Here is a 25,269-nt window from a genome sequence, read left to right as displayed (position 1 = left end):
CAAAAGTTAATAACAAAATGTTTTTTAAGTACATCAGAAGCAGGAAGCCTGCTAAAAAACCAGTGGGGCCCCTGGACAATCGAGATACAAAAGGAACACTTAAGGACGATAAAGTCATTGCAGAGAAACAAAATGAATTCTTTGCTTCAGTCTTCACGGCTGAGGATGTTAGGGAGATTCCCAAACCTGAGCCGTCCTTTGTAGGTGACAAATCTGAGGAGTTGCCACAGATTGAAGTGTAACTAGAGGAGGTTTTGGAATTAATTGATAAACTTAACAATAACTAGTCACGGGGACCAGATGGTATTCACCCAAGTGTTCTGAAAGAACTCAGATGTGAAATTACGGAACTATTAACTATGGTTTGTAACCTGTCCTTTAAATCAGCTTCTGTACCCAATGACTGGAAGACAGGTAATGTAACACCAATATTTAAAAAGGGCTCTAGAGGTGATCCTGGCAATTACAGACCCAGTAAGTCTAACATCAGTACCGGGCAAATTAGTTGAAACAATAGTAAAGAATAAAATTGTCAGACACCTAGAAGAACATAAATTGTTGGGCAAAAGTCAACATGGTTTCTGTAAAGGGAGACCATGTCTTACTAATCTATTTGACAGGTTTCAGAGTAGCAGCCATGTTAGTCTGTATTCGCAAAAAGAAAAGGAGGACTTGTGGCACCTTAGAGACTAACCAATTTATTTCAGCATAAGTTCTTTGAAGGGGTCAACAAACATATTGACAAGGGGGATCCAGTGGACATAGTGTACTTAGATTTCCAGAAAGCCTTTGACAAGGTCCCTCACAAAGGCTCTTAAGTAAATTATGTTGTCACTGGATAAGAGGGAAGATCCTTTCATGGACTGAGAACTGGTTAAAAGACAGGGAACAAAGGGTAGGAATAAATAGTAAATTTTCAGAATGGAGAGGGGTAACTAGTGGTGTTCCCCAAGGGTCAGTCTTAGGACCAATCCTATTCAACTTATTCATAAATGATTATTCATAAATGATAAAAACAGTGAGGTGGCAAAGTTTGCAGATGAGACTAAACTGCTCAAGATAGTTAAGACCAAAGCAGACTGTGAAGAACTTCAAAAAGATCTCACAAAACTAAGTGATTGGGCAACAAAATGGCAAATGAAATGTAATGTGGTTAAATGTAAAGTAATGCACATTGGAAAAAATAACTCCAACTATACATACAATATGATGGGGGCTAATTTAGCTACAACTAATCAGGAGAAAGATCTTGGAGCCATCGTGGATAGTTCTCTGAAGATGTCCATGCAGTGTGCAGCGGCAGTCAAAAAAGCAAACGGGATGTTTGGAATCATTAAAAAAGGGATAGAGAATAAGACGGAGACTATCTTATTGACCTTACATAAATCCATGGTATGCCCACATCTTGAATACTGCATACAGATGTGGTCCCCTCATCTCAAAAAAGATATACTGTGTGGTAAACCCAGGACAAACAGCTACAAAGGGCGGGGTAGTAATTAGTCCCAGGGGATTAAAAGGCTCCTCCCTATCCACTGAGGAGAGATAACCAGGGGGCAATAAGGTTCAGCTGGAAAAGGGGTTGCTAGGGAACCAATTAGGTTCAGCTGACTCCAACTAGTTGGGACCTTTTTAAACCCTCCCCGGGGTGGAAGGAGAGGGGGAGTGAGGGGAACAGGGAAGTTGCCAGTAGACTGTTTGCAGCAAGAGACCAGACCTTCCCAGTAGGGAGGCTGCACTCGCTCCCCAGAAGGGAAGGAAAACAAGCACAAGGGACTGACTGAGGAGAGGAGTAGCAGGACCCTGTGCCACCTATAAGGATTCACCTTGCCCCAAACCCAAGGCTAAAAAGGACTGAGCCTGCTGAGGCGAACAAGGAATTTTGCCACAACTGGCGTTAGAAAAGGTTCAGAGAAGGGCAACTAAAATGATAAGGGGTTTGGAATGGGTCCCATATGAGGAGAGATTAAAGGGGCTAGGACTTTTCAGCTTGGAAAAGAGGAGACTAAGGGGGGATATGATAGAGGTCTATAAAATCATGAGTGGTGTGGAGAAAGTGAATAAGGGGAAGTTATTTACCTGTTCCCACAGGGGCCACCAAATGAAATTAATGGGCAGCAGGTTTAAAACAAATAAAAGGAAGTTCTTCTTCACACAGCGCACAGTCAACCTGTGGAACTCCTTGCCTGAGGAGGTTGTGAAGGCTAGGACTATAACAGGGTTTAAAAGAGAACTGGATAAATACATGGAGGTTAAGTCCACTAATGGCTATTAGCCAGGATGGGTAAGGAATGGTGTCCCAAGCCTCTGTCTGTCAGAGGGTGGAGATGGATGGCAGGAGAGAGATCACTGATCATTACCTGTTAGGTTCACTCCCTCTGGGGCACCTGGGATTGGCCACTGTTGGCAGACAGGATACTGGGCTGCATGGACCTTTGGTCTGACTCAGTATGGCCATTCTTATGACTTCAATCTCTTACCTAGCAGCTGAAATTTGGCCTTCAGGACCTCTCTCCTATCCTTCCCTATGTCATTGGTACCTACATGTACCACAACCACCGGCTCCTCCCCAGCACTACACATACGTCTATCTAGATGTCTCGAGAATGAAATGTTCTGTCTGAACATTTAAATTCACTGCTGCAGTGGTTCTCCAGCTGTGGTCCAGATAATACTTGCTGGTGATCCATTTGTATGGTTTTACTCAATATTTCATTGTTTTGTGGTTTTGATGTGGGTGTTGTTTGTCCTTATCAACCTTAACTGTTTTGAATGATTTTTTTTTACATTTGAAAATCAGGAAAAAAATTGGAGACATAGAGAGTACATAGAGACTAGTTGTAAAGCATCCCCTTCCCCAAGTCTCACCCAAATACCCCCATCATTCCTGCTGCAAGTCCAGCTCTGACAACCCGTGTGTGGATTGTGAGATTTGTTCTTTCAACTGGCAAACCATCTGTGATTTGCCAGCCAGGGCTGCTGTCAGAGGAGCACAGGAGGTGGAAGCCATGTTCCTCAGAGCTACTCAGGCGCAACCTTCCCCTCCATGCCACCTGTGATATTTGGAGGGTACTGGTTTTTACATATCTCTCAGCTGTCCATCTCTGATGGCATAGTTCTTTGTGGCCTTTATCTTCACTGCAAGAGATAGCTAGACTTCGTATACTCAAGTTACTGCACTTGAGCTAGCCTAGCTCCAGTGAGAGCAACCACACTTCAAAACAACACTGGAGTAACACAGAATGATTTGAGTAGCAGAGTGATTGGATTAGGTGCTGCTGAGAGATAATACTGGATTATTAGCTGGAGCTTCAGCAGCATGCACACACACGCACAAGGTAGCTAACCTGAGTTTAATCTACACTTAACTACAGCTACAGAGATTCTTGTTTGTGGACAAGAGTCTAGTTGGGGTAACACGCAAGTTATTACTTAAACTAACTGTGCTGTGAAGACACACCCTGAGAACTGCACTTCTTTGACTGACAAGCAGCCCAGCTACGTTCTTTGGAACAGTACGTAGATGGCTCCAAATGATTTTATATATCAGTTTTCATTGACTGCTACTCCTTCTACCCATCATTAATTGGCTGATTACTTGTAAGCATCCTACACGGAGCAAAAGTATTTAAAAAATGGTAAAAATGCCTGATTCTACATAGACTCAGATTTCAAGGCTTGAAGGGACCATTATGATCATCTAGTCTGACCTCCTGCACATCGCGGGCCATAGAACCACACCCACCCCTTCCTGTAATAGACCCAGAACCTCTGGCTGAGTTACTGAAATCCTCAAATCTTGATTTGAAGACTTCAGACCAGCAAGTGACTCCAAGCTGCAGAGGAAGCAAAAAAAAAAAAAAAAAAAAGGCCAGTTTCTCTCCCAATCTGACCTGGGGGAGGGGTGGGGGGGAGTCCTTCCCAACCCCAAATAAGGCAGTCAGTTAGACCCTGGGCATGTGGGTGAGATCCAGCAGCCAAACACCTGGGAAACAAATCACTATAATAACACAGAGCCCTTCCCATCTAGTGTCCCATCTCCAGTCATTGGAGATATTTGCTAATAGCAGTCGTGGCTGAACCATATGCCATTGTTGGCAACCTCATCCTATTATCCCCTCCATAAACTTATCAAGTTCAGTCTTGAACAAGGTTAGTTTTTTTGCCTCCACTACTCTCCTTGGAAGACTGTTCCAGAACTTCACTCCTCTGATAGTTAGAAACCTTCATCTAATTTCAAGCCTAAACTTATTGATATAAACTGGCTGTCCATTTGTTCTTGTGCCAACGTTAGGACTTGACTTAAAATAACTCCTCTCCCTCCCTGGTGTTTAGCCCTCTGATGCATTTATAGAGAGCAGTTATATCTCCCCTCAGCCTTCATTCTGTTAGATTAAACAAGCCAAGCTCCTTAAGACTCCTCTCCTAAGGTAGGTTCTCCAGTCCTCTGATCACCCTAGTAGCCCTTCTCTGCACCTGTTCCAATATGAATTTGTCTTTCTTAAACACGGGAGGCCAGAACTGCACCCAGTATTCCAGATGAGGTCTCACCAGTGCCTTGTATAATGGCAGTAACAGTTCCCTGTCTCGACTGGAAATATCTCGCCTGATGCAAGGTCAGTTCTGGGCGCCACATTTCAGGAAAGATGTGGACAAATTAGAAAGAGCCCAAAAAGCAACGAAAATGATTAAAGATCTAGAAAACATGACCTATGAGGGAAGACTGAAAAATGGGGTTTGTTTAGTCTGGAAAAGAGAAGACTGAGAGGGGACATGACAACAATTTTCAAGTACATAAAAGGTTGTTACAAGGAGGAGGGAGAAAAATTGTTCTCCTTAACCTCTGAGGATAGGACAAGGAGCAATGGGATTAAATTGCAGCAAGGGAGGTTTAGGTTGGACATTAGGGGAAAACTTCCTAACTGTCAGGGTGGTTAGGCACTGGAATAAATTGCCCAGGGAGGTTGTGGAATCTCCATCCTTGGAGATTTTAAAGAGCAGGTTAGACAAACACCTGCCAGGGATGGTCTAGATCAGTGGTTCTCAACCAGGGGCTGCAGAGCCCTTTCAGGGGGCCGCAGAGCCCCGGGGCTGAAACCTGGCGCAGCGAGCACCAGTGCTGAAGCCGGGAGCGGCGCGGGGCTGAAGCCAGCAGCCCTCACCCACACCCCAAGCCAGGGGGGCTGAAGCTGGGAGCCCCAACACCTGCCCCCTGAAGCTGGGAGTTGCACTGGGAGCCCTCCTGCCACTACACAGCCCATAGCTACCCCTTCCCTGCACCCTGAGCTACCCCCTTCCCATACACAGCCCTTAGCTATCCCCTCCCTGCACCCTGAGCTATCCCCTCACTTCACACAGCCCCTAGCTACTCCCCTGCCTGCATCTTGAACTGTTCTTAAACTTTTTGAACTGAGTCCCCCCTTTGAGTTATATTTTTTTTATTGCATCCCCCCACTACCCAGACAGCTGGGTGGCCTCCTGAGTGAGTCAGGGGGTGGAGGGGGCACGCCGTCCCTGGACCCTGCTGTGCGGAGCTGGCTTGATCCCCGCCAGCCCTTGCCCCCCTGAAATAGAAGTAAATCTATGCCTATGCCCAAGGGTGTCCCCCGGCCCAGAGCCCTGCACTCCCTGCCTCCCCCACCGAGCCCTGGTGTTTTTATAGGATGTTGAAGGGGGCCTCAGCAAGAAAAAGGTTGAGAACCCCTGGTCTAGATAATACTTAGTCCTTCCATGAGTGCAGGGGACTGGACTAGACGACCTCTCGAGGTCCCTTCCAGTCCTATGATTCTATGCATCCTAGGATTCCATTAGCCTTTTTCAAGGCCATATCATATTGGTGGCTCATAGTCATCCCGTGATCAACCCATACACCCAAGTCTTTCTCCTCCTCTGTCACTTCCAACTGATATGTCCCCTTCTTATAGCAAAAATTCTTATTGTTAGTCCCTAAGTACATTACCTTGCACTTTTCATTATTAGATTTTATCCCATTTCTATCACTCCAGTTTTCAAGGTCATCCAGATCTTCTTGTATGATATTCCAGTCCTCCTCCGTATTGGCAATACCTCCCAACTGTGTGTCTTCCGCAAATTTAATTAGCACACTCTCACTTTTCTTGCCAAGTTCATTAATGAAAATGTTAAATAAGATTGGTCCCAAGACCAATCCCTGAGCAACTCCACTAGTAAACTCCCTGCAGCCTGACAGTTCACCTTCCAGTACAATCCATTGTAGTCTCCCCTTTAACTGGTTCCTTACCTGCATTTCAATTTTCATATTAATCCCCATCTTTTCCAATTGAACTAATAACTTCCCATGTGGAACTGTATCAAATGCCCAACTGAAATTCAGGCAGATTAGATCTACTGCATTTCTTTTGTCTAGAAAATCTGTTATCTTCTGGCATAGTCTTTCTTTTGCAAACCATGTTGTATTTTATCCCAATTACTGTTTGCCTCTATGTCTTTAATTATTCTTTCTTTCAAAATTTCTTCTAAGACCTTGCATACAACTGAGGTTAAAATAAGAGGCCTGGATCACTTTTTTCCCCTTTCTTAAATATAGGTACTATATTTGCAATTCTCCAGTCATAGGGAAAATTGTTCCAGTGAGAATCTAGCAGCATAATTTTTCCCATGTGGAGGACAATCAGTGGATTATATTGGAATTGGAAAAGGTTCAGAAAAGGGCAACAAAAACTGTTAGGGGTATGGAACAGCTTCCTTATGAGGAGAGATTAATAAGACTGGGACTTTTCAGCTTGGAAAAGAGATGGCTAAGGGGAGACATGATTGAGGTCTATAAAATCAGGACTGGTGTAGAGAAAGTAGACAAGGAAGTGTTGTTTACTACTTCTCATAACACAAGAACTAGGGGTCACCAAATGAAATGAACAGGCAGCAGGTTTAAAACAAATAAAAGGAAGTATTTCTTCACACAACGCACAGTCAACCTGTGGAACTCCTTGCCAGAGGATGTTGTGAAGGCCAAGACCATAATGGGTTCAAAAAAGAACTAGATAAATTCATGGAGGATAGGTCCATCAATGGCTATTAGCCAGGATGAGCAGGGAGGGTGTCCCTAGGCTGTCTTTGGCAGAAGCTGGGAATGACCAACAGGGGATGGATCACTTGAGGATTACCTGTTCTGTTCATTCCATCTGGGGCACCTGGCATTGGCCACTGTCCAAAGACAGGATACTCTGCTAGATGGACCTTTGATCTGGCCCAGTATGGCCATTCTTTAGGATTCTTTCCTGTTCCGATTAGGATCCACTTCAGCCTCAGGTCCACACCCCATATCTTAGCTCCTGTCAGACAGCACAGCCTTCTGTTCTCTGGATCAGCTCCGGTGACAGGCCTGTCTATTCTTAGTAGGAAGTTCCCAGTCACATAGACCTCTCTCTTCCTGGTGTTGGTTCAATTCTCCAGCCTTCCCCCTTGTGTTCCCTCTGGCTGCAAGTCTCCCTGCTTTCTGTTCTCACTTGTAATCTTTGGCAAGTCTTCCTCTCTCCTCCTGGGGCTCTGAACTCTGGCTACCTCCATTGACTCTTCTCCTCTTCTTGTGGGTGACTAGCTACTCTTCTCTTCTTCCTTGCCCATCCATCTTCTGTTACTGCCTGCCTCTCCCCTTTATCCAGCTCAGCAAACCTGTTCCTCGGCTCTATTTCTTGTTCGCTAGCCGGTCTTTTCCTATGCCTTGTTTTCATAGTCACATGCTTCCACTGGCCACTCTCCTCATCCAGCAGCCTACGTTCACAGCTCTTCAGTTTAGCTTGCATTGAGTCTTGAGTTTTCTCTTCAGCTTCCTCTCACCTTCCTTCCATCATCTGCTCAAATCCTCTTTGAAACTCAACCATGGCTTCTAAAAGCATCTCCAAACCTCTGATCCGCTCTTCAATCAAATCTAGCAGGCATAAAAAGGAAGCAGCTTTCAGGTACCCTCTTCAGAATGACATAAATCCTGCAGCTGCCACATCACTCATCTTCATTGTCTCTTCCATTCCTTGGGTCCCTACCATGGCTGCTTCTGTAGCTGTCATAGCCTTCCCTCCTCAGCACCAGTCAAAACAACACCACACACACACACACACACACACCCCTTCCCACAAACTCCCCTTACAAGCTCCCTCTCAAACTTCCCTGTTGTCAGCTCTGTTTTCTGCCTTCTGTGTTGCTGCTCATGTGCCGCTGGCTGCTTGGCTGCCTTTATAGGGTCCCTAATCAGGGCTCACCTTTCATCAAAGGCTCTGCTTCTCTCACAACACACTGCCCGCTACCAGGCTGCAAACTGAAAAAACATCCCCCTCTATTGCTAAAACCAGTTGCCCTGTATTGGTGCTGATCTATGGTTTTAGTTTTCCTAGTAGAGACAAGGCCCAAGGGAAGATTTAACCAGCAGCAAATGCATTTGTTACAAAGATGAGGTTAGCATCTAGCAACATTTCAAACAGAGAAACAAAACGAAAGCATCACTAAGACCAAAAACAGCCAGGAACAGGTGGGGATTTTTCTGGCAGGGAGACTTGAAAACGCCTAGTATTTTTGCGTACTGTCTGTTCTCCAAGTGTTTATCCAGTCCTAATTTTCTATGACCCAGGTGATGGGGCTACAAACCTTCCCCCTAGGAAGATGATTCCACGGCTTCATAGGTCTCACTGTCAGGAAGTTTTTCTGGATATTGAGCCTAATCTTTTCTTTCATTAAATTTCATCCTGTTTCTCCTAGTTATTTCCCAGGGCTCTAAGGGAGACACCAGAGAAGAGCTGGAGGAGAGGACAGAAGGTGAGCCACCAGGGGAATGGCGAAGGGAAAAGGGAGGAGCAGCAGCACTCACCAATGGATGGGGAAAAGAGGCAGGATGAGAGGATGGGCTGTGGAAATAAGATATGATGTCATAAATATAAAGGGAAGGGTAACCACCTTTCTGTTTATAGTGCTATAAAATCCCTCCTGGCCAGAGGTAAAACCCTTTCACCTATATAGGGTTAAGAAGCCAGGATAACCTCACTGGCACCTGACCAAATGACCAATGAGGAGACAAGATACTTTCAAAGCTGGAGGGGGGAGGAACAAAGGGTCTGTCTGTCTGTGTGATGCTTTTGCTGGGAACAGAACAGGAATGGAGTCTTAGAACTTGTTAGTAATTTAGCTAGAAATGCGTTAGATTTCCTTTTGTTTAAATGGCTGGTAAATAAGCTGTGCTGAATGGCATGTATATTCCTGTTTTGGTGTCTTTTTGTAACTAAAGGTTTTGCCTAGAGGGATTCTCTATGTTTTGAATCTGATTACCCTGTAAGGTATTTCCCATCCTGATTTTACAGAGGTGATTCTTTTAATTTTTCTTTCATTAAAATTCTTCTTTTAAGATCCTGATTGCTTTTTCATTGTTCTTAAGATCCAAGGGTTTGGGTCTGTGTTCACCTATGCAAATTGGTGAGGATTTTTATCAAGCCTTCCGCAGGAAAGGGGGTGTAGGGCTTGGGAGGATATTTTGGGGGGAAGACGTCTCCAAGTGGGCTCTTTCCCTGTTCTTTGTTTAACACGCTTGGTGGTGGCAGCAGAGGGTTCAAGGACAAGGCAAAGTTTGTCCCTTGAGAAATTTTTTAACCTAAGCTGTTAAGAATAAGCTTAGGGGCTCTTTCATGCAGGTTCCCACATCTGTACCCTAGAGTTCAGAGTGGGGAAAGAATCTCGACACATGAGTAGCTTGTTTTCCCCCATACTCTGTCCCTTGGTAGAGCTCTCCATATGGCTATTCTCAGGGCCGGTACAAGCACTTCTTGGGCCATCTACAGACTCATTTGACTGGAGCCCTCTACCTCTGATTAGTGAGACTGGCTCAGGGAGTGCAGAGTGGAGCGAGTAAGACTCGCTGGGGTGAAGTATCACAGAACTGTAATATCTGCTGCACAGTGCTCAGGTGTCTAGTCACTCCCTCCTTATATAGTCTGCTCATGGTTGGAACAGCCATCAGAGAGATCCAATTGAAGACCCTGTGTCTGAATTGGCCCTGAATGTAAATCCCCGCACGGTTACAGATCTGAGACTTTCCTCTAACTGCACTTAACTTAACTTACCAGGTCTAATAAAGAGTAACTCTGAGTGCAAACACCAAAATTAAAAAATCAAAATCCACAATTAAAATGTAATACCTTGTGACACCTTCACAAAAGAAAAAGGTAGAAATCAAGTTAATTTCTGGCCTCACAGGTCACCTATCTTTCTTGAAACCCAATGAAGAATTCTGGAACCTCGCTACAGAATTAGAACATTTAATCTACAATACATAACAGCAAACAGCATTTTGCCTTCCTGTTCCCTGTGGTTAGCATTTCCTGCAGTGTTTGAATTTTCATTGGCTTTATTTTTACTGTAGAAAAAGCTTCTTGGGGCATCTTCATCATTTTGAAAGGAGATTATATAACTATTAAGAATACAGAAACATCAAAAAAGTCTTTAAGAATCTGAGAGTTTTAATGCGGTTTCCTTTCTAGGATCTTCAAGTATGGAGAATGAACCCAAGAATTTAGGAGGCACTGTATTCTCAGAAAAAGAAAATGTTGAAGGCACTATCTCCTCCTTAATGTGTTACTACAATTGTGTACCAGATAATGCTGGTCCTTTGAGGGTAGGCTCAACCCAGTGTGATGGCTTCCCCATCCCAGGGTGCCACCTGGAACTGGGGTACCACTGAGCCCCCTGACCCACCACACTGGGCTTCTCTCACACTGTACTCCTGTGACCAGCTGCAAAGCCCTCCAGCCTGAACTTTCCCCAGCATACATGCAGGTAGAATCATAGAATCATAGAATATCAGGGTTGGAAGGGACCCCAGAAGGTCATCTAGTCCAACCCCCTGCTCGAAGCAGGACCAAGTCCCAGTTAAATCCTTAAAAACCTCTAAGGAAGGAGATTCTACCACCTCCCTAGGTAACGCATTCCAGTGTTTCACCACCCTCTTAGTGAAAAAGTTTTTCCTAATATCCAATCTAAACCTCCCCCATTGCAACTTGAGACCATTACTCCTCGTTCTGTCATCTGCTACCATTGAGAACAGTCTAGAGCCATCCTCTTTGGAACCCCCTTTCAGGTAGTTGAAAGCAGCTATCAAATCCCCCCTTATTCTTCTCTTCTGCAGACTAAACAATCCCAGCTCACTCAGCCTCTCCTCATAAGTCATGTGCTCTAGACCCCTAATCATTTTTGTTGCCCTTCGCTGGACTCTCTCCAATTTATCCACATCCTTCTTGTAGTGTGGGGCCCAAAACTGGACACAGTACTCCAGATGAGGCCTCACCAGTGTCGAATAGAGGGGAACGATCACGTCCCTCGATCTGCTGGCTATGCTCCTACTTATACATCCCAAAATGGGACACATCCAGCTGTGGTTATATTCAGGCTCTCTGACCAGCCCCTGTATAGGAAGGCTACAGTTAGGGCAACTCCCAGCTCCTCAGGCATGCACCCCCTCTGGAGTATAAACCCAAAATTTTACTGTCTTGCACTGCACAGGGAACTGTACAGCGTAAGCTCATAAAATTCAGCCCCTCACTCAATGTGGAGAGGAATACACAAAAGCCTTTTGCCCCTGAGCTAAGATTCCCATACACCCTGTCATAAAGGGAAGGGTAAACCCCTTTAAAATCCCTCCTGGCCGGAGGAAAAATCCTCTCACCTGTAAAGGGTTAAGAAGCTAAAGGTAACCTCGCTGGCACCTGACCAAAATGACCAATGGGGAGACAAGATACTTTCAAAAGCTGGGAGGAGGGAGAAAAACAAAGGGTCTGTGTCTGTCTGTATGATGCTTTTGCCGGGGACAGAACAGGAATGGAGTCTTGGAACTTAGTAAGTAATCTAGCTAGGTATGTGTTAGATTATGATTTCTTGAAATGGCTGAGAAAATAGCTGTGCTGAATAGAATGAATATTCCTGTCTGTGTGTCTTTTTTGTAACTTAAGGTTTTGCCTAGTGGGATTCTCTGTTTTGAATCTAATTACCCTGTAAGGTATCTACCATCGTGATTTTACAGAGGTGATTCCTTTTTACTTCTATTAAAAGTCTTCTTGTAAGGAAACTGAATGTTTTTTTTCATTGTCCTAAGGTCCAAGGGTTTGGGTCTGTGGTCACCTATGCAAATTGGTGAGGATTTTTACCAAACCTTCCCCAGGAAGTGGAGTGCAAGGGTTGGGAGGATTTTGGGGGGAAAGATGTGTCCAAACTATGTTTTCTCAGGAACCCAGATAAAGTTTGGTGGTGGCAGTGGAAGTCTAAGGGCAAAAGGGTAAAATAGTTTATACCTTGGGGAAGTTTTAACCTAAGCTGGTAAAAGTAAGCTTAGGAGGTTTTCATGCAGGTCCCCACATCTGTACCCTAGAGTTCAGAATGGGGAAGGAACCTTGACACACCCACTCAACTCCCTGGTTTAGATAAACCAAAAACAAGTTTATTAACCACAAAAGATAGATTTTAAGTGAGTATAAGGGATAGCAAACAGATCAAAGCAGATTACCTAGCAAATAAACTAAACACACAAACTAAACTTCTTATACTAAATATACTGGATATGAATTAGCAGATTCTCACCCTAAGAGATGATACAAGCAGGCTGAAGATTCTTAAGGGGCAAGCTGCACTTGCTTTACATCTTAGAACCCCCCAGGTGTTTCCTTCACAGGCTAGAAATCCCTTTAGCCTGGGTCCTGCGCTTCCCCCAGTTCAGTCTTTGTTTTTGGGTGTTTCCAAGACTCTTCTTGGGTGGGGAGTGAAGAACCCTTATGATGTCACTCCCCATCTTATATAGCTTTTTCGTATGGCAGGACAGTGGCGGATTTAGAGTTAGTGGAGCCCTGTGCTCAGCTTCATTTTTGGGCCCCCAGCCAAGAAAAAGAACATTCTCTCTTATCCCCCCCCCAGCCCCGCTGTTCATTCTTACTTATTTTTCCACAGACCACTTGAAAATTGCTGAGGGTCTCAATGGATCACTTAATGATTTTTCCAAATATTGTTTGTACCATTAGCTAACTATTGTAAAGTGCTTTGGATAAGAGTTCTTATTAAACAAAATGTAAAAAAAGTTGGGGTGCAGGGTCTGGCCAGGAGTTAGGATGTGGGAGGGGGCTCAGAGCTGGGGCAGGGGGTTGGGGTGTTGAGCGCTTACCTGGGGCAGCTCCCGTTTGGTGCAAGGGGTGCAGGTGGGGATGTGGGGCGGGGGTGAAGGAGCTCCTGTTTGGTGCTCAGGGTGAGAGTGGGATGTGGGGAGGTGCAAGAGTCAGGGCTGGGGTGGTGTGAGGGGGTGCGGGAGTCAGGGAGGGCAGGGGGCTGGGCGGTGTGAGGGGGTGCAGGAGTCAGGGAGGGCAGGGGGCTGGGCGGTGTCAGGGGGTGCAGGAGTCAGGGAGGGCAGGGGGCTGGGCGGTGTCAGGGGGTGCAGGAGTCAGGGAGGGCAGGGGGCTGGGCGGTGTCAGGGGGTGCAGGAGTCAGGGAGGGCAGGGGGCTGGGCGGTGTCAGGGGGTGCAGGAGTCAGGGAGGGCAGGGGGCTGGGCGGTGTCAGGGGGTGCAGGAGTCAGGGAGGGCAGGGGGCTGGGCGGTGTCAGGGGGTGCAGGAGTCAGGGAGGGCAGGGGGCTGGGCGGTGTGAGGGGGTGCAGGAGTCAGGGAGGGCAGGGGGCTGGGCGGTGTGAGGGGGTGCAGGAGTCAGGGAGGGCAGGGGGCTGGGCGGTGTGAGGGGGTGCAGGAGTCAGGGAGGGCAGGGGGCTGGGCGGTGTGAGGGGGTGCAGGAGTCAGGGAGGGCAGGGGGCTGGGCGGTGTGAGGGGGTGCAGGAGTCAGGGAGGGCAGGGGGCTGGGCAGTGTCAGGGGGTGCGGGAGTCAGGGAGGGCAGGGGGCTGGGCGGTGTGAGGGGGTGCAGGAGTCAGGGAGGGCAGGGGGCTGGGCGGTGTGAGGGGGTGCAGGAGTCAGGGAGGGCAGGGGGCTGGGCGGTGTGAGGGGGTGCAGGAGTCAGGGAGGGCAGGGGGCTGGGCGGTGTCAGGGGGTGCAGGAGTCAGGGAGGGCAGGGGGCTGGGCGGTGTCAGGGGGTGCAGGAGTCAGGGAGGGCAGGGGGCTGGGCGGTGTCAGGGGGTGCAGGAGTCAGGGAGGGCAGGGGGCTGGGCGGTGTCAGGGGGTGCAGGAGTCAGGGAGGGCAGGGGGCTGGGCGGTGTCAGGGGGTGCAGGAGTCAGGGAGGGCAGGGGGCTGGGCGGTGTCAGGGAGGGCAGGGGGCTGGGCGGTGTCAGGGGGTGCAGGAGTCAGGGAGGGCAGGGGGCTGGGCGGTGTCAGGGGGTGCAGGAGTCAGGGAGGGCAGGGGGCTGGGCGGTGTCAGGGGGTGCAGGAGTCAGGGAGGGCAGGGGGCTGGGCGGTGTCAGGGGGTGCAGGAGTCAGGGAGGGCAGGGGGCTGGGCGGTGTCAGGGGGTGCAGGAGTCAGGGAGGGCAGGGGGCTGGGCGGTGTCAGGGGGTGCAGGAGTCAGGGAGGGCAGGGGGCTGGGCGGTGTCAGGGGGTGCGGGAGTCAGGGAGGGCAGGGGGCTGGGCGGTGTCAGGGGGTGCGGGAGTCAGGGAGGGCAGGGGGCTGGGCGGTGTCAGGGGGTGCGGGAGTCAGGGAGGGCAGGGGGCTGGGCGGTGTCAGGGGGTGCGGGAGTCAGGGAGGGCAGGGGGCTGGGCGGTGTCAGGGGGTGCGGGAGTCAGGGAGGGCAGGGGGCTGGGCGGTGTGAGGGGGTGCGGGAGTCAGGGAGGGCAGGGGGCTGGGCGGTGTGAGGGGGTGCGGGAGTCAGGGAGGGCAGGGGGCTGGGCGGTGTGAGGGGGTGCGGGAGTCAGGGAGGGCAGGGGGCTGGGCGGTGTGAGGGGGTGCGGGAGTCAGGGAGGGCAGGGGGCTGGGCGGTGTGAGGGGGTGCGGGAGTCAGGGAGGGCAGGGGGCTGGGCGGTGTGAGGGGGTGCGGGAGTCAGGGAGGGCAGGGGGCTGGGCGGTGTGAGGGGGTGCGGGAGTCAGGGAGGGCAGGGGGCTGGGCGGTGTGAGGGGGTGCGGGAGTCAGGGAGGGCAGGGGGCTGGGCGGTGTGAGGGGGTGCGGGAGTCAGGGAGGGCAGGGGGCTGGGCGGTGTGAGGGGGTGCGGGAGTCAGGGAGGGCAGGGGGCTGGGCGGTGTGAGGGGGTGCGGGAGTCAGGGAGGGCAGGGGGCTGGGCGGTGTGAGGGGGTGCAGGAGTCAGGGAGGGCAGGGGGCTGGGCGGTGTGAGGGGGTGCAGGAGTCAGGGAGGGCAGGGGGCTGGGCGGTGTGAGGGGGTGCAGGAGTCAGGGAGGGCAGGGGGCTGGGCGGTGTGAGGGGGTGCAGGAGTCAGGGAGGGCAGGGGGCTGGGCGGTGTGAGGGGGTGCGGGAGTCAGGGAGGGCAGGGGGCTGGGCGGTGTCAGGGGGTGCGGGAGTCAGGGAGGGCAGGGGGCTGGGCGGTGTCAGGGGGTGCGGGAGTCAGGGAGGGCAGGGGGCTGGGCGGTGTCAGGGGGTGCGGGAGTCAGGGAGGGCAGGGGGCTGGGCGGTGTCAGGGGGTGCGGGAGTCAGGGAGGGCAGGGGGCTGGGCGGTGTCAGGGGGTGCGGGAGTCAGGGAGGGCAGGGGGCTGGGCGGTGTCAGGGGGTGCGGGAGTCAGGGAGGGCAGGGGGCTGGGCGGTGTCAGGGGGTGCGGGAGTCAGGGAGGGCAGGGGGCTGGGCGGTGTCAGGGGGTGCGGGAGTCAGGGAGGGCAGGGGGCTGGGCGGTGTCAGGGGGTGCAGGAGTCAGGGAGGGCAGGGGGCTGGGCGGTGTCAGGGGGTGCGGGAGTCAGGGAGGGCAGGGGGCTGGGCGGTGTCAGGGGGTGCGGGAGTCAGGGAGGGCAGGGGGCTGGGCGGTGTCAGGGGGTGCAGGAGTCAGGGAGGGCAGGGGGCTGGGCGGTGTCAGGGGGTGCAGGAGTCAGGGAGGGCAGGGGGCTGGGCGGTGTCAGGGGGTGCAGGAGTCAGGGAGGGCGAGGGGCAAGAGCACAGCAGGGCATGGGCGGGGAGGATTGGTCCCCAGCTGGAGCAAGGCAGGGGCGGGGGGGCAAAAGCACAGCGGGGCAGGAGCTAGGGTTGGTCCCTGGAGCAAGGGAGGGGCCAGGGGTAAACCGCAAGCGCAGCAGAGCTGGGGAGGGGGTAAACAGGATCCCACCCACACACCTACCCACATAGAGTGGGTGCCTACTTTCTCCCTGGTCTTAGCCCCTCACCCTTCCTCTGCTGCAGAGCAGCTGAGCGGCAAGCAGGGACTCCATCCCCTCCACTCCACTCCGGGCGGTTGGTTGACAGCCCCTGGCTTTGGGGTCTTTGGGGGGCTTTGGCTTTGGGGGGAACAGTTCTGTCCACAAAACAAACAGCAGTGTCTACACTGGCTCTTTGTCAACAATAAAGGGAGGGGGAAAGAAAAAACTCTCTCTTAGGGTGGAAGTTTTTTGTTGCCGAAACCAGACGTTTTTCCCAGCAAAAGTCGCATTGCAGTGTGAATGCTCTCACTGTTTTGTCGCCAAAAGGCAGTTTTTGGCGACAAAACTTAGTAGGGTAGACAAGGCCTGAGCCTTGCTGGGGTGAAGTATCACGGAACTGTTGCAGCTGGAGGAGACTCCTAGAGGTGGAGGTGGGTTCGATCCCCCCAGTGCTGCTGGGAGCGCGCCAGCCAGGGGCTCCTAGCTGCAAGTCACAGTCAGTAGAGGATTAACACATGGGCCCATGGGGCCCATGCCCAGAGGCCCTGGCCAATTTGAAAAATGGGTGCCCTGAGCCTTGGAAGGAGCCACAGGGTGGAAGCCCTGAGCCCCAGCAGGAGCTGCAGATGGGGCAGCAGCCCCAAGCCTGGGGATTCTCAGCTAGACATTGCCCCACCTTTCTAGCCTGTGGAGTCTGATCTGGTAGCATTCTCAGAGCATGCCTGCTGGCTCAAGCCTTGCACAAAAGACAGCCCAGGGCAACCAGATTGGTGATCTTTTGAGCTGGATGGAATATGCGTCCCCCAGAATACTCAATAGGGCAATCGCCTGTGATGTGGGAGGCCCCTTTTCAAAAACCCAGTCTGGCTGATTTCAAGGAGGGACTTGAACTTGGATCTCCCACACTCCAGCAGGCTTTTGGCTATAATGGGGTGGGGTCTCTCAGCGGATGACCTAGTTTAGGAGCCTAACTTCAGGAGAGGGTTTACAGCTGAGAATCCTGAGCAGATATAGGCATCTCTCTCTGGCCCAGAGTTAAGTATCTAATTACCTTTGAGGGGCAGGGCTTAGCTCCCACCTTTTTCATCAGTATTTCATTTTGGTTCCTCGCTCAGCATGCTGGCTTCTGTGAATCCCATTTCTAGGTGTCTACTCTCCCCATGCATTATATAGGGAGCCTGGGATCCTAGCTCGGGGCTGAGGAGTCCAGTGGGCAGCAGGGCACTTAAAAATTATGTGTTGCAATGCTGAGTGTTGCAACGCCTAAAGTCCCTTTGTGGATAACACGCATTGAACAGTGAATTACCATACCCCACACACATATACATCTATTGGGGTTGGTCCTGCTTTGAGCAGGGGGTTGGACTAGATGACCTCCTGAGGTCTCTTCCAACCCTAATCGTCTATGATTCTATGATTTAGCCCCCCACTGTCTGTAGTTGGAATGGCCATCAGAGATACACAATTAAGGAGACTCTGCTACTGCAGACCACAAATGCCCTGCATACTTACAGAGCTGAGGCTCTCCACTGACACTCCTCTGACTAACTGCATCTTAACATGACTCTGAAGTTTCAGACCTAGCAAGGAGTAACAGTGAGTGCAAAGACCAGCCAACTAAAAACCAGAATCCAACAATAAAATATAATGCCATGTGACACCTTCTCTAAAAAAACAGATACAAATCAAGTTAATTTCTGGCCTCACAGGTGACCCATCTGCCTTGAGAGAAAACCCAGTTAACAATGTGAGAACCTCTCTATAATTTTACCCCTTCTCCTTGCACCCCTGTCCCCACATTTGCTTCCTGATTGGATTGATGTCCCAATAAAATCACCTAACCAACTAATCAGTTTGGGGCTTTTCCTCTCCTTCAATAAATACGTTCTGCTCCTCTCCTTCAATAAATACGTAGCTCCTAATGCTGTAACTCCTATCATTGCTCCTAGTGAAAATGAGCAGACAGTTACCACTCTGCTTTCTCACGCCCTACTCCCACCTGGGAAAAATAAAGAGCTGAGAAATCCATGTGCCCTGCTCCCCACCTCCCTGTCACAGGCCTCCCTGCCACTCTTTTCACTGCTCACTCACCTCACTGTGTCATGGGCCTACTGCTTCCTGGTCACAGGTCCCTACCAGGAAAGTGACACCTTGGGCAATTCCTCATTCACTCTACCTCGTCTTCCTGCAATTTGGGCCCCGCATGCTGCTCCTGAGGTGGGGATGGAGCTTTGCACGGGGGCTGTACCTGCACTCACACTCTAGGATTACTCTGATTCTGTGCCAAGAGGATTGAAAAGGCAGCGTGTATGCATGTTCTGACCTCAGCAACGCTCTATACTTTCAGTGGAGAGAGGAGCTCTTTTAGGGCCTGTCTACACTGGAGCTCAAAGTGCGATTTCCAGCTTGGGCAGACATACCCGCGCTAGCTTTGATCAAGCGAGCACACTAAAGGTAGACGCTAGCTGCGGTGGTGTGGGCTAGCTTCCTGAGCACGTACATAGGATCTCAGATGGGATTGTACGCGGGCATCCCACGACCCCTGCCACTGTGGCTACACTTGTATTTTTATCACACTAGATCAAACAAAGCTAGCATGCCTATGTCTATTCCAGCTTGAAATTACACCTCCAGCTCCAGTCTGCATGTACCAATAAGGGATGAGGGCACCAGTCCCACCAGCGCCTCCCTCCAGAGACAGCCCTCTACCGTGATGCTGTAAAGAAGGTGGGGGGAGCACTGCCAGACTCTCCTTCCGCCCCTTCCCGACCCCCCACTGTTCCCTCATATGGCTGCTGGAGAGAAGGGAGAAAAGAACAGTATATGCTGTAAAGCAGTGGTTCTCAACCAGGGGTCTGGGGCCCCCTAGGGGGCCTTGAGCAGGTTTCAGGGGGGCCTCCAAGCAGGGCCAGCATTAGACTCGCTGCGGCCCAGGGCAGAAAGCTGAAGCCCCACCGCATGGGGCTGAAGCCCAGCTCCCTGAGCCCTGCCACCCGGGGCTGAAGCTGGAGCCTGAGCAATGTAACTTCGTGGGGGTCCCTGTGGTGTGGGGCCCCAGGCAATTGCCCTGCTTGCTACCCCCTAATGCTGCCCCCAGCTTTTATATGCAGAAAACCAGTTATTGTGGCAGAGGTGGGCTGTGGTGTTTTTATAGCATGTTGAGGAGGGCCTCAGAAAGAAAAAGGTTGAGAACCCCTGCTGTAAAGGTTAGTTAAAGAAATAGAAGAGGGGGATTAGTTTATTAGCTTTAACTCCATTAGCCCCTAATTACTAGCCACCAATGGAATTTTCCTTTTAAATTATTAAGATTTTACATCATTAACTCCATCTCTAAAAATGTTCTGTCTGGGAATATCTAACTTCCGAAAGTCATGAGAATCCTATTTTCATTTTGTTTTACAGAGAAAAATAAAGCTTTTCAAGGACTCCTTTCTCAGCTAAACCTGCAGGAATACCAAAGCACAAAACTCAGGCTGCAGCATGTCCTGGAAATTGGCTCAGAAAGTATAGAAAACTGGACTCCTCAGATGTTAGGGGATTTACCGTGGCATTTCCTGAGGAAACTAATGACTCTGAATGGGACAGCCAGAAACACAAGCCTTGTGCATAGAGCATATGATGATGAAGGAGGCAGTGAGGAGGCACAGATTGCAGGTGGAGATGTTTTTAGTTTTAGTGACACTGACATCAGAGAGTCTCTACATCCCCTCGATGTTCTCTGTGCCGTTCTGCTTTGCTCCGACAGTTTCCTACAGCAGGAGATCCTGTCCAAAATGTCTATGTGCCAGTTTGCCCTCCCTCTGCTGCTACCTCCCATCAACACCCCCAAGTGCACCCTACTGCTGTGGGCCATGAGGGACATTGTGAGGAAGTGGAGGCCGCACTCCCTGGCAGAGAGCAAAGGGTTCAGAGAGGAGAGCCTGGTGCTCACAGCAATGCCAACCATTTCCTTTGTGCGGATGGGGAGCTGCAGCTTCTCCAAGTCCAAACTCCTCAATGAGGTTCTCAGCCCCTCCCAGCAGCACCACGATTTCTTTATCCATCGGGACATGGACTCTGGGAATGTCCCTCGGGAAATCGCAGATGGGCTGGTTGAGATTTCCTGGTATTTCCCTGCTGGAAGGGAGAATTCAGATCTTTTCCCAGAACCCGTTGCAGCTACAAATCTGCGTGGAGACATTGAATCTCACTGGCTGCAGTTCAGCTTTTTAACAGTGGTCTCCTCAGCAGTGTTCATAGTTACTGAGAGCATCAGTGAGAGACAATACACGCTGTTATCATCCCTGCAGGGATCAGCCACTAAATACTACTTTATCCTCAACTGCAAGAATGGAAATCCCAAGGAAACATTGGGATTCCTTAATAAGTTGGCTCCAGTGCTGAATCTGAGCAAATCGCAACTGCTGAAGAAAGACAGCACCACAAATAATGCAGGATTTGTTCAAAAACTGAAATATACAATAAAAAGCATAACAAGTTCACCTCCCGAGAGAATGAATTTGGAAGCCATGGCTGTGACTGCACGTGAACTAGGAATCCAGGTAGATGAGGACCGTAAGGAATGCCAGAGTGCAAGCAAGCGGGCGAGAGAAATCACTGTGGAAATAAAAGATGTGGTAAAGTACAAGAGGGAAATGCTGAGACTGCAGGGGGATCTCTGGGAAAAATTGGCTAAAGTGGAAAAAGAACTGTGCAGAATGAGAAGGCAAGGGGAGACTGCCACTGAAGACTATAAATGTCAACTGAGAGAGAAACGGTTGGAATTACGTAGACAGCTGAATCAATGTGACCTTACTGATGGATTGATTAAATTTATTAATGGAATAGAACAATTGCCTTTAATGGAGAAACATTACTTCCTGAAATGGATGAAGTTTAGCCTGGATCACATTGCTCGAGATAATCTTTTTAAACTACGGGATCAATATCAAGGGAAAAGTAAAATGGCAGGAGATGACCCACAAGCACTAACTATGCTGGATAAATTAATATCTACCACTTCCTTAGGGGTTGAGCATTTCATGCGTGAGTTGGGGCAGTTCTATGAAGCTGAATGCTCAATGGTTAAAGAAGGAGACAAGGCAGAATGCCAAAGAAATTTCATCCATCTCCCAGGCATAGCAGCTGACCTGATGCTGGAAGGGTTTCCTATGGAACTGTTAGATGGAGATTCATCCAACATCCCACTGCAGTGGGTGACAGATGTTCTGACTGAGCTCCATGCCAAGCTGGGGGGAAGGTCCAGAATGGTGGTTCTGACGGTGCTGGGAGTGCAGAGCACTGGGAAATCCACCCTCCTCAACACCATGTTCGGCCTGCAGTTTGCAGTGAGCAGCGGTCGATGTACGCGAGGAGCCTTCATGATGCTCATTAAAGTGGCAGAGAACTTTCAGCAGGAACTGGGCTGTGACTTCATCCTGGTGATAGACACTGAAGGCTTGAAAGCCCCTGAACTGGCCCTGCTGGAGGATAGTTATCAACATGACAATGAGCTGGCCACACTGGTGATTGGGTTAAGTGACATAACCATCATTAACATGGCCATGGAGAATGCCACTGAAATGAAGGATATTCTGCAAATTGCGGTCCATGCCTTTCTCAGAATGGAGGAAATAGGGCAAAAAGCCAACTGCCAATTTGTGCATCAGAATGTCAGTGATGTGTCTGCGCATGAACAAAACATGAGGGACAGGAAGCACCTCCTAGAGCAGCTGAATGAAATGACCAAAGCTGCAGCTAGGATGGAAAAACAATGTAAAAAAGTGAAATTTTCATGTATTATGGACTATGATGCAGAGAAACACAACTGGTACATCCCTGGGCTGTGGCATGGAGTCCCTCCCATGGCTCCAGTGAACATGGGATACAGTGAGAGGGTGTGTGAGCTAAAGAAATACCTGCTTGATTTTATAAAGAAACAGTCACGTAATAGAGCCCCTAAGGACATTCCCCAGTTTGTCAAATGGGTGGAGAGCCTGTGGAATGCTGTAAAACACGAGAACTTCATCTTCAGTTTCAGAAACAGCCTTGTAGCTGAAGCCTATAACCAGCTGTCTATGAAGTATTCCGAGTGGGAGTGGCATTTCCGCAAAGAGATACATCTCTGGGTATCTGAAAAGGAAACTGTCATTCAGAATCAGACATCAGAGAAACTACAGGCTAGTGCCTTATCCATGTTGAAAAATGAGGCACAGGAAAAACTGCAGCACGAGAAACAAAAAGTTTTGGATAATTTACAAGATTATTTTGAAAGTGGAGTTTCGAATCTGCACCTGATAGAAAAGTACAGAGAAGATTTTATCAGGAGTGCAAACAGCCTCAAAAACGAACTTGAGAGCTACTGCGAGCACAAGTGCGAGGTAGCAATTCGAATTCGAAAAGGCCAGCACAAGACAGAAAACATCCAGACCTCATACATGCAGATAATTGAAGGGAAAGTTGACAGGGTCTTGGATGAATGTAGGAATAAAAAACATAAACTAGAGCATGAGGAACTGAAATCAGAATTTGAAAACATGTGGAGAGAAACACTGTCAGAGTTGAAGTTCAGCAGCTTACAGAAACGTGAAGTTTATCGAGAGATGGAGTCCCAGTTGAGAAAGGACCTGGCAAATCGAGGGAGTGCCGTCAGGCAGAAGCTACAGGAATTAGGTAGTTTGTTGTTTCATGGAATTAACAATTTCAGAATGAAAAAGGAGTACATAGATACAGCATGGATCAAAACTATGAAACAACTGTTGTCCACAGGGGAATGTGAAACAGCTGTTCACACAGAAGAACTTGCTAAATCCTTAATAGATGAGTGTAAAAGATACTCGGAAGAAAAGGTAAATTCCAAAGTGGACTACGATGAAATCCATTGCAGAGAACTGCTGAACATGATCAACGAGAGGCTCCAACAGGAGGATGTTAAAAAACTCGGCACTACTGCTTGCTTTGAAGTTGACCTGAAAATTCATATTTTGGGGGAGGCAGCTTGGAGATTTCAGAAGATGCATGAACATTTTATCCAACAAAATGATCCTCAGTGTCGTCTAGAGAAGCTGAAACCTCAGTATTTCTCCACCTTTACTGACCTGTATTTGGAAAAAGATGAGAACCAAACAAGGGCCAGGGATTTCTGTTATCAGTGTCTCAAACCTGCCTTGGTGGATTATATCAACAAAAGGCTAGGAATAGAGATAGTAGATGACATTCTCAACAAGGCAGAGTCCATTGAATATGGCAGCCGGACCTTTTTCCAGTTCACTGTACAGAAAAAGCTTCTGGAGGAGATGAACTTTGATAACTATGTGAAATATATTAAAAACTATGAAGAATTTGTCAAAACCTGGATTCAGAGACGGATGATGGATCATTACAGGGAGACTAAGCGTCTGGGAGAGTTGGAGAAAAAGATTCTATCTACAATAGTAAAGAAAGTGAGGGAAGTTCTGGAAAGCTCCAGAAATGAAAAAAATACCCCAGTCTTAGCATTTTTAAACAACTTTTGTGAAGCGCTGCAGCAGGACCTAGTCATTTCCAAGGACAACTTACTTGGGATACAGTTTAAAAACACAGCGAAAACAGGCCAGTTTTGTGCTAATATTCAAACTTTCCTTCTGGATCTGGAACAAGAAATCTTACTCCAATTTGGTGGTTTGGATATTCAGACCAAACTCTCCCATCTGTCATTAAAACCCCAGGATGAGATCTTCAAGCGAGTGTTTGGCTGTGGGAAGCAGTGTCCATTTTGTAAAGTCCCCTGTGAAGCAGGAGGCAGTGACCACAAGGAGCATTTTGCATCTGTGCATCGGCCACAAGGATTAGGCGGTTACAGGTATCTTGATACACAAAAACTTGTCTATGATATATGCTCATCTGAAGTGGTTTCTGAGAACTCATTCCGAAATTCAGACACAAAAGGGAAACGTCATCCCTACAAAGATTATCGCATCTATTACCCAGACTGGCGCATTCAGCCAGATCCCAGCATTGAGGCTTCTGATTACTGGAAGTTTATTTTTCAGAAGTTCAGTCACCAGTTAGCTAACAGTTATAATGCTAACCCAGCAGATCTCCCAAGAGACTGGGGAAAAATAACTGAAACTCGGGCACAGGAAGGCCTAAAAGAAGTCTTTAACATGGTGAAATAAAAACATGGTGAGAGCCTGTTGAAATGGAATATACATATGTTTAAATATTTGAAACTTTCCTTAATTTTAAAAAATGGCATATTAAAAAATATTCTGTATTGTATTTTTTAAGTCTCAGAACCTCATGTTCACTTCACAGCTTCTAAGTAGAGCTGACAGGTTTCTGATTTTTCATGTCACATGACAACTTATGATACGATTACAGAGTGACTGCTATACAATTACTGCTAGGAACATAAGAACTGCCACACTTGACCAGAGCAGAGTGGACCATTTAGTCTACTATCCTGTCTCCGAGAGTGGTCAATACCAGATACTCCATAAGAAGATTCAAGGAACCCTGAATGGACAGTTGTGGAACAACAGAAGTTTCTTCCTAACAAATTATTAGATTTCAGGGGAGGCCAGCATCAACCACAATAATCATCTGCTAGTCTGGCTTTCAGCATAACACCTGGCCAGAGAATTCCGTCCAATAATTCCTGCTGCGGAAGAAATTATTCATCCATAATTGGTAAGAAGCAGCTCATTATCAAACCAAGTAATTTGTGGTTGAACCAAGAAGAGCAGATATTTTAGAAGGAAACCCTAAATAATGATGAATTTACCAATGCACTTTGGAAGCTGTTCCAGGTCAGTTACTCTGACTGTAAAAGCTGAATTTTATTTTCAATTAAAAATAAATTTAACTTCAATTTCCAGACATTGGATCTTGTTCTACATTTGTTTGCTAAAAGAAAAGGAGTACTTGTGGCACCTTAGAGACTAACCAATTTATTTGAGCATAAGCTTTCGTGAGCTACAGCTCACTTCATCAGATTATGCTCAAATAAATTGGTTAGTCTCTAAGGTGCCACAAGTACTCCTTTTCTTTTTGCGAATACAGACTAACACGGCTGTTACTCTGAAACCTGTC

General features: G+C 48.6%; 2 protein-coding genes across 3 annotated transcripts in view; one reads left to right on the top strand and one right to left on the bottom strand.

Moving 5' to 3' along the window:
- LOC119566264 (maestro heat-like repeat-containing protein family member 1) overlaps window positions 1–25,269 on the bottom strand; it is a 446,675-nt gene that overhangs the window by 384,133 nt on the left and 37,273 nt on the right. The gene's annotated exons all lie outside the window — the stretch shown is intronic.
- LOC119566354 (up-regulator of cell proliferation-like) lies at window positions 8,485–25,054 on the top strand. Of its 2 annotated transcripts, XM_043548971.1 has the most exons (4): window positions 8,485–8,500; window positions 8,728–8,784; window positions 10,497–10,568; window positions 19,621–25,054. In XM_043548971.1, the coding sequence occupies exons 3-4, from the start codon at window positions 10,508–10,510 to the stop codon at window positions 24,351–24,353; spliced, it is 4,794 nt and encodes a 1,597-aa protein (XP_043404906.1). In that variant the 5' UTR covers window positions 8,485–8,500; window positions 8,728–8,784; window positions 10,497–10,507; the 3' UTR covers window positions 24,354–25,054. The 2 variants fall into 2 exon arrangements, with proteins under 2 accessions (XP_043404906.1, XP_043404907.1); XM_043548972.1 differs by lacking the exons at window positions 8,485–8,500; window positions 10,497–10,568 and having other exon boundaries at window positions 8,767–8,784.

This window comes from Chelonia mydas, chromosome 6 (genome assembly GCF_015237465.2).
Source record: "Chelonia mydas isolate rCheMyd1 chromosome 6, rCheMyd1.pri.v2, whole genome shotgun sequence".
NCBI classification, from domain to species: domain Eukaryota; kingdom Metazoa; phylum Chordata; order Testudines; family Cheloniidae; genus Chelonia; species Chelonia mydas.
This window is presented reverse-complemented; position numbering and strand designations above follow the sequence as displayed.